The following is a 10,102-nucleotide window of genomic DNA, read 5'->3' on the forward strand; positions in this document are numbered from 1 at the left end:
GCGTGCGTAGGAATACACTACAGATAGGAAATTTTATTCGACCCTGCTTTATTTGGTCAATGTTTGCAACAGAGACAGGATAAAACAATTTCGTATAACTCTGTCTTTAATTCTAATAGACTTATTTAGTTTTTTATATTTATGTTGTAGATAACATAACACAAATAAAATAAAATGTAATTATTCGTATATAAAGGGAGACAAACCACGAATGATGTATCTCTAATAATTCTGTACTACACTCCCTTTAATTGTAATCGTTATATTTATTAAAAATTATTTAAAAAAACGTACTAAGAGGGCATGATTTTGCGTGCGTTTTTTTGCGATTCGAAAGCGACACAGATCACTGAGACTGGCCGACAAAGGGGTCGGCATTCCACAGTCCATGTGGTCGGAGCCTGTTCCGTTCAACGAATCAGTGAAAACTGGACATTAAGTGAAGTACTTGGAGTTTAAAGAGGCATTTTTACAGATTTTGGCATGTATAAAAGTTTGTAATTAAATGCTTTATATTGATAAATGTAAAAATTGGATTTAAACAGCTCTAATAAAACACCAAGAGTAACAGTAAAAAATTATAAAAAAAACAGTAACCCCCAACAGGGCTCGATCCACTGACCCCTGGAGACCTTGAGTAAATGTCTACCATTTAGACCGCTCGGCCATCCGCGCTGACACAATGAATGATGTATTTAAAACTTTAAATAAGAAATCTTCGTAATTTCACAAGATATACCGACAACAAAATAACTTTCCAACTTATTCAATCGTTTCGCGTTGCAACTCTTTATAATTTTCATGTTTTTAAATCGTCGTAAGATGCATATAATGGCTATTTTAGAGCATGGTTAATGTTCAGTATTAATGTTTCCTCACAAATAGCATAACTCAAACGAACATGTGCGAATCTGAAACAACTGTTTTTAAATTTGTCAATTTACCAAAACGTGAAAAGGCCCCTTCAACGACTGGCAAGAGACCGTCCGTGCATAATACAAACGCAGCATAGCTTATCAAGGCCTACCTGTGCTATGTTTAAATGTAAAAGAAACAAGCAAGATATCATGAGACCGCAGGTGAACAAACAGTTCAATTATTACTAAAACATGTTCATTACTTTCATTTATATATGTTATATCTTACGAGATTGTGATGAATAACTCTTTTATCAAACGTAGTTTAGAGACCAGCCTAGTCGATTACTTATTCATTAAATCACATATATTAGAATAATACATGTGCTATTTATTTATTTATAAGCAACGTTAATAATTAATATAAGCACATAATTAACTAAATGTTGATTTCCATTGATCTTTCAATTAATAAACTAACCGTCCAGTCTGGTATATTGCTTATGGCTAATTTACGAGGAAAATTTATTTAAAGGAACCCACAGATATGAATAACTTACATTTAATCTTCGCTTTTGCGGTGTAGTAAAATGCTCTGTGTGATCACCATGACACTGATTCATTTTCTTTTTCTTTTAAAATAAGTTTTGAGTTTATGAGTACATACTGAAATAACTAAATGGTCAGACCATAAATATAGTGAGTTGTACCAAGACCCAATCAAAATCGATAAAATCACAGATCATTTGTACAGATCTTCATTGAAAATTTTGAATATATGTTTACCACTTGCATATAGATTGAATATGTTGTTAAGTTATAATGCGAATAAATAAAATGTATTACAGAATTATTATGGATTATGTTGTATATATCTTCTGTAGAGACGCTTCTTGTAGGCCTGGGGCTTGTTATTAGACATGCTGAACAACACAGCTGCAGCGTATGTGGCTGAAACATTAGGCAAACCAATTGATATATGATTCCATTATATAGAGAGGACCCATAAATTTATGTCTGACATTTAATATTGATTTCACAACACTTTGAAATATATTGTATAAAAGCATTACAAAAATGCAAAACAGTATTTGTACACTCCAATTGCAAGGTATTAACATCTAGAAAGGCCATTCTTTCAGTAAAAATATGCCCCCACAAAAAAATAGAACAATGTCTGTACAAGCTTCTCTATTCTAGAAATTCTAGACTCCCTTACCAATGTTCTTCCCCAAAAGCGGACATGAAAGGGTTTTAAAAAATATATATATCTTTTAAATTAAGTTCATCTCCCATCAAGTTCTATAAGTTGAATCGTATTAAATACAAAAATATTGAAAACACTCTTATACATAATTTTTTAGGAGTAAAAAAACAGCCAACATTTTTCAATTTAAGTCAAAACAATGCATTTTTTCCGCAACTTAAATTAACCCTGCAAAAAGGCACACTGCTTACCGACTCCATCATTCCTCGAGTGGAACAGTTCAGTGAGCGGTGCGGTGGCGCCCTCCCGCTCTATCAGCACGGCGCCCTCCTTGTCCGACGCCAGCTCACACAGAACGCCTGCCGCAACACGCTGGATGTTCTCAACAGGCGAGCACAGCAGCTGAAGTTACATTGGGTAAATATCATTTTAGTAGTAGGGATATAAACATTTGGATTTCGTAATAAACCAGGTCATAACAGGAGCTGAAGTTACATTGGAAAACATGTTAAACCTTCACCATGCAGACACGCTTTGACACATCTGTAGTCTCTAAAAAATAAATTCAATTAAGGTCCTTCATTTACAAATTCAAGTTGTAAAGTATTCATTTCCAACCCTAAGATACAGATGAGCAACAAACAGCATAAAACCTGAACAGACTGTAGTTTACTTGAACTCGTTTATGGTTTTATGCTTGTTGAATATAGTCATTTGATCTTTGCTTCTGAGTGTGAAAGGGTTGCTTTTATAGCTAGGAAAATATGAACATGTGGATTTTGCATTCTGCTTAGTAAAGAAAAATGGCATTCCATAACTAACAGGATTCAAAAACACTTTTCACATATTAACACATCAAATTGAGTAAATTAGTTTTTGTAAACCAGTATTGACTTTGAAAGGAGTAATTAAACTGAATAGTGGATACAATTACAATCCTGCATGACAAGATAAGTGCAGGAATAAACACTTCTTGAAAATAAGTGAAAATCACCTAGTAATTCATAAAATTTATATATTAAAAAAAATTTAACGTGAAAACTTTCTTTTAAGAACATGTCCAAAGATAAGACGTTCTCCAGTGGCATGTCATTTACAAAGGTTCATTAGACCAATGTCTGAGCATTATTAGTTACACTGTTAGTAACTGATGGTGTATGGGATATACACCCTCAGCAATTTCATACCATATGAGAGCGAAGCTACTGTGTAACGAGTATTTCCCAACAGACAACTCGATTACTTGGGGTGTATGGAAACTACTCAGTGTGTATGGAAAATATACCATGGGCACGTGAACGCTCTAAGTAAATCGGATAAGTTCATTTTTGTAGGAGGTGAGACATCACCTCTTACCTTTACAAAGAGGGGTATGCAGTTTAGGCCCCGGATGACTGCGCGGTTGTGTGCCTCCCGCGCGAGGATGTGCAGGGCGCCGACGGTTCCCGCTACAATCTCACCCATGCAGACATCGTCCACGTAGCCTGAACCCTGGCCATTGGAACTGATAGAAGCACGCTGAAATAGGTACAGTAATAAATGAATGGGCTGATCAAGGCACGCTGAAATAGGTACAGTAATACATGAGAACCCTGGTCGTTGGAACTGATTGAGGCATGCTGGCATAGGTACAGTAATAAATGTGAACCCTGGCAGTTGGAACTGATTGAGGCACGCTGAAATAGATACAATAATAATGAATGCATGTTTTTTGTTGGGAGGTTTTTAGGCACACTGAAATAGGGGTTGGTTATTTGAATTTAACTGTGAACATATTACAATAAACACCAGTGAGATTTTGGACACAAATGTTTATGTTGTTTTGTGTGTGTGTGTGAATAAATGAATTAGAATGATATTGTAAACAAAATAAACATATAAAAATCAAGCTTTAACTTAACATTAATGGAGCAGGTGGTGCTTGTCAACTGATTAAACCCATTTTATTAAACTAAACAAACATGTATTACTGTCATTAGACGACCAATGCAAGTCCCAGTCACAAAAATTGACTCCCAAACCTTTTAACATAATTTTATAATATTAACATTATTAGTAAAGAAAATAATTAAGTATTTGAGTGATTAAGAAACAGATCAGAAATACCATATCATATGTTTACATAGAGAAAAACATAATTCCTGGATTAATTTCATACTTAGACAAGCTGGTAAGTAAGCATACCATCTGTGTCTCCTGGTGCGCACTGATCATAAGCTGAACGATCCTGGGCAGCGCGCCGTACTCTCTAATGGGGCCGTGGTTGGCCGTGCACAGCGCGAGGTTACGGATCAGACCCACAACCGCCTTGATGAGTGGCCACCTGCAGTGGTATTGTTTTTGCTTTATATTGTATACCCTGTGTCTTTTAGATACGGAAAATAGCGTGATAAAACCATGAAAGTTGGAAAAAATTCATTGAATGATACTTAATAGGATTATTTATTATTGCATGTTCCAGTGGATGTTTTATAAAAATTATAAAGCGCTACTGACTTTATTGCTGTATAATTGACTAAATAAACCAATATTTGGAAACATTTAGCTTTTTGGGGGGATGGGGGGTGGGAGTGGACTGTGGAGGTTGGATTTTTATTCCATTTTGGGAAAAGAGTTATTATTAGTTATTAGTTATTGTTAGAAAAACCTGTAAGAGAATGTAATTAGGGGCAGAAAGAATCACTGACCTGCTAGGTGGGTGGAGAAGTTTCACGAGCACAGGCAGGCCATAGTGGAGTCGCACTGCGTTCTGGGCCATCTCCGAGTAGTGGTGGCGTGATGTCAGGTGACGTGATGCACGTACCTGGAAAACAAAAATGTGATAAGACGTACCTGGGAAACAAAAACGTGATTATTCTGGTCAGTTCTCAAGAAATACTTGAAATTACTTATGCGAGAAGGCAACAAAACAAGGCAAGGTATTTCGGCATTGAAGTTGTTTTAATAAATGTTCACTCCACAGTCAGGTCTACATGAAAGCTTCTAGCACAAAGCGCCATACTCCATCAACAACAACTTAAGTTACTGTATTTAGCAAAAACATTTTTTCTTTCTTTTTTTTCAGTAACAGTGACCATCACCTTGATCAAACTGGTCCAAAATGAAATCACAGGCAAGGCCTGCTAGTAAACTTCGTTGAAACTCTGGTTTAAAATATTTATTTCCAGTCCGGGCTATTTATATACATGGAACACACTAAGGGCAAGGTTACAATAGGGTAATTAATGGACATGGTGGACACAATGTGAATTCGTTGAAACTGTGGTTAAAAAGATTTATTGCCAGTCAGGGCTATTTATATACAACGAACACACTAAGGTAAATGTCACAATAGGGTAATTAATGGACATGGTGCGACACCATGTGACTGCAAGGTTGCAGATTCTACCTGCACTCGGAAATCTTTGTCGTGATCTTTCGTTTGACACCCTGTCGTCGTAGCATATACAGCTAGGTGTTAGCCTTGAGACAGTAACCCGATGTGGGAGCTTTCTTGCTCTTCCCCCAAAGACAACAAGTACTGGCTCTATCCAGAAAACAGAGTTCACGAGTGTTTCAATAAGCCCTAGGCTTTTGATGTATTTGAGCTAAAAAAAAACATCAAACTAAAAATGAAGCCTAACGATGAAATAAGCACAAACAAAACCCATAAAATTACATACAATACAGAAACCGAATGGCCTCACAACCGTATGGCGATATTTGCCATTTGAGCCCCTTAAACATTTGCTTACTCTTACTCAGTGAAAAAATGGTTCCTGGCTGACAGGAGTACAATAAGCAGCCCTAAATAACACACAATAAAGAATAAAGAAACCAGCTAGCGGGTACTCACAGCAGGTTCAGCGATGTCCTCCCGGTCCCCAGCCTGCAGGGTGGTACGCAAAAGGGCCTCGATACCTCCAACCTGGCACAGGATCATCTTGTTGCGCATATTGTTGCAGGTGATGTTGGAGAGGATGCCCGCGGCGCAGGTCACCACGTTGATGTCGTTTGACGAAAGGAGCTGCACCAGCATTTGCAGCAGGTTGTCTATGCTGTCCTGTAGAGGGAAAAAGAGAAAATGTGTAAGCTGTAAGCAATAACGTGTCAGAATAATTGCATTCTTTCTCAAAGAGAATTACATTCTTTCCTTAGGAATGTTGAATTAAATTCCAGTCTGCGCCAAAAACCTGTTTTTCAGTTTAATCTCTCAAGCTATGACTCATGAAGTTTTTTATAGCAAGAATTATAGCTTAAAAGTGCAAAATACAAATTTCAACATTTCTAATGAATATGTAAATAAATAAATTAATAATTACTAAATTTATGTGCACGACTTTCCGCTAAATATACATTGTATATTTCGCAAAAAAGTCGAAAAATTGAAATTTTAAATGACAAAATATAGCAAATCTAAAAAGATTTCATACAGCTATGAATAAGAGCAGGAATAATCCAACAGGACATAAAGAAACAAGAGCTTACACATTTGGTGGCAGCATCAGACAAGTTTCTCAGTGTCCAGAGACAGTTCTGCACAAGGCGCTGGCTTTCATGACCCAGATGGTTGGCCAGGGCCTGCATGCCACCTAAATGGCAGAAAATATATCTCATGTTTTTTTTATATATATCAGGGCTTTTTTCCTTCTTCAGCAAGAGTGTAATATCTTTCCCCATGAAAAAGGCCCCTTCCCCATAGAAAATTTCTTTTAAATGATGCAATTTTCCCAAAATTTCAAGCTTACTTTGGGATTTTTTCCGTTTCTTAGTTTTGTCAATATTCCCCCCCCCCCCAAAAAAAAATTGGAGGCAAGGCCCTAACCTCAAATCAAGAAAAACACACTCTATATCAACTGATGTGCTGCGAACATTTCAAGTCCAAATTCAAATTTACTGATTTTCATTTTTCATAACTAGTGATTATTGAATAAATTTATTTTAACATTTATGAAACAAATCATACCAAAATACGACATGTTTATTTTGTATATACACGGAGGTGCAGAAAACATGATTTCTTACATTTCTTATGCAAGTCCGAATTTTAATTTTCTGATAATAAAATAATTGAACATTATTTTTAGGTTGATAAAACATTAGGTTAATAGCACAAACCATTGCATATATCCACTATGAAAACAGACTGCCATTTTCTTCATAATTTTATAACAAAGCTAAAAAAACAGCACCTTTTTTGGTCAAATGTGTTGCATAAATTTTGACCACATTCCCAATATCCATTGTATATATCAATTATAAAAGCAGACTGCCTTTTTACTTCATTATTTTATAAAAGAGCTAAAAGAAACAATCAGCATATTTTTGGTCAAATTTGTTGCCTAAATTTTTACGACTTTCCCAATATCCCAAAGTATATTTAATTCAAATATCTAAAATAACACCACACTTAAAACTAGAGAAAATTGTACTACTACAAAATAACTTTACTGTCTAAGATCACGTACCAGCCTCAACAATAGCTGGCTTGTTGCTAGGGCACACAGAGAGCACCTTGAGGACACGAGATGTTGTCCATAGCAACGTCTCGTATGTGTACGAGCGCATCAGTCGTACAAGCTCGCTTGGGCCACCGCTAGCCAGGATGATCAGCTGAAAAAGGGTTACAAGCATAAGACAAAAGGAGGATTTCCAATCATATTAATAGATGGCCAACTATGGAAAATATTTATATTAATTAATATTACAGGTGACAACATCTGTCTCAAAAAAAACTGGATAACATTAATTAATGCCTTAATAAGTTTTTTCTTATACAATAGAAAGATTTTCGTTGTAGATTACATATTTACATCAATTTTTATTATATAAATTAGAATAAATTAGAATAATTATAAAGTATCCTGTATTAATAACTCATATATCTTAAATTCTGGTTGCTAAATGTTAAGTAATAAATCATTCTGTGATGTAGCGTAGGTCTCATTTTCATCGTAAACACTGGTCTCATTTTCATCGTAAACACTGGTCTCATTTTCACCGTATACACCTGCATTATGTATTATTATATTATTATATCATTTAAACCCCTTACCTTGCTTTCCTGATTGCCGGAGGCAAGAATCTGCAAGCAGTCGGTGGTGATGGCGAGGAACTTCACGTTGTTCTTCTGCAGCAGGGCCACCATCTTCTGTAGGCCCCCCCCCCCCCCTCCGCCAGCCGTACCGCCATTTTTGAGCCATCTTGGTGCAAGAGGAGGTTGTGGAGCGTGATGATGGCATAGAACAACATAGAATCCACTGACGAGCTGGAATCAATATTGAAGGATTTATCCAGCGTAAAAACAGAGCAGAGGGAGGGAAACCTGATAAGCCTTAAATTATCTTATCTGATGATGCGTTCAATTGTTTACTGTGTTGTTTCTACTAAAATTATGTTATTTAGTCAACCATTCAGGATAATTCCAAGGTATATAAAAATAAAAATAAATAAAAATTTTGTGTTTATCTCAAGTAGTACTGTAAGTTACTCTGAAATTGTCAATTTTAAAACTGTTTTCATTTGTGTACAATGAAATATATATTAAAATAATTATAATATATATGAAAATGCAAAATAAAAAAAATAAATTGAAACCTACTTTAAAAGGGTGGAGCATAACAAAAAAGGGGCCTCCTGCTATTCTGCTTTTCTTTTAAAAGTTGAATGTTATTTAGGATATGAATGCAAAATGTCAGATCAAGTTATTTTAACCTAAATTTAAGATGAATGGCTCGCTTTCATTCGTTAGCCGAGGTTTAATTAAAGAGCCTTCAAACAAGAAAATTTCTTTTAAAAAGGGCAATTTTCCCCAATGTTTAAGTTTAGCAATGAAAATATCTTCCAAAATCTCAGTTATGTTGATACAGGGCTTGTTTCCTGATTTGGGAAAAGGGCCTGGCCTTCCATTTTAAGGAAAACATTACCAAAACTAAGAAAAAGGAAAAAAATCCAAATTAAGCATGAATTTTATGAAAATTGTATCTTTTTTTAAGAAATTCTCCTTGAGAAAGGGGCCTTTTTCTCTTGGGCGAAGGGGCATATATAAGGCTCATATTGGAATAAAGCCCTGGTTGATAAATACTGAAAATAATCAAAATGAATAGCTTTGAGTGCTTTAAAAACTAATAATGTCCTGAGCATAAACTTTGAGGTTAAAAAAATGACAAGAAAATTTATTAAAATAGAAATTTAAGAGAACCATTCGAACCCGACATACCTCAGCAGCTTGACTAAAGCTGGGACTCCCCCAGACTTGAATATGGCCAAGAGCCCCTGTTTGTGGTGGGACAGGTTGTGAAGGGTAACCAGCGCACAGCGCGTGGTCTCAGAATCGTTTTTGTCGCTCATGAGTGGCACAAGCGCCGCCACCATAAGTGGCGAGTTCATGATCGCCGCGCGGCTTGCCTCCTTTTTGGAGAGCTGATGAACCATCATGGCCGCCTGGCTGACTACGACTTGATCATCATCGCAAAGGAGCTTGGTCAGCTCGGGAATCGCTATTGTGGCGAGATCCGCGTCGTCCTGGTAGTTGATCAGGTTCACGACGGCGTGTTTAAGCATCAGTGAGGGCTCTGCAAGCCTCTGCATGGCAGTTGGCTGATCTGGGTGGATCTCGGTGCTTGGGATCTGGAGACCCTCTTCGAGAGTCTCCGGGAACATCGCATCCCAAACACGGTGAGAGGAAGTCTGGTTTAGGTGCTGACACATGTCTGAAATCACATACATAAATGAGGTTTTACAAATCAAGGTAATGTTTAAGAAGCTGTTATTTTACAAAAACTTAAATCTAAACAAAATTGATAAGCAGAGGTCAATATAGTAAAATTATTTACACCTACACAATGGAAGAAAATACGTAAATCAGATTAATCGATTTACTCAAACATAACAAAACACTTAACTTAAAAGCTACAAGTAGTATCAGGAATGTACTCATAAAAAAATGCCTCACCTTATCAGCACAAGTATTAGAAACAAAATTTAACAAAAAACAAGATGTGTTTGTGAAACACTATGTCCCCCATTATATTTGACCTTTGACCTTGAAGGATGACCT

At 36.2% G+C, this 10,102-nt stretch overlaps 1 protein-coding gene across 1 annotated transcript; it reads right to left on the reverse strand.

The window, feature by feature from the left end:
- Positions 1-321: 321 nt before the first annotated feature.
- LOC127879621 (catenin beta-like) lies at positions 322-9,878 on the reverse strand. Its single transcript, XM_052426584.1, is given in 11 exon segments — positions 322-1,808; positions 2,316-2,466; positions 3,421-3,582; positions 4,249-4,387; positions 4,752-4,867; positions 5,900-6,106; positions 6,532-6,635; positions 7,512-7,656; positions 8,099-8,206; positions 8,209-8,311; positions 9,263-9,878. Coding segments are annotated over 11 exon segments (1,842 nt in total). The 5' UTR covers positions 9,772-9,878; the 3' UTR covers positions 322-1,710.
- Between the last annotated feature and the right edge of the window lie 224 nt (positions 9,879-10,102).

Source organism: Dreissena polymorpha, chromosome 4 (assembly GCF_020536995.1).
Source record: "Dreissena polymorpha isolate Duluth1 chromosome 4, UMN_Dpol_1.0, whole genome shotgun sequence".
NCBI classification, from domain to species: domain Eukaryota; kingdom Metazoa; phylum Mollusca; class Bivalvia; order Myida; family Dreissenidae; genus Dreissena; species Dreissena polymorpha.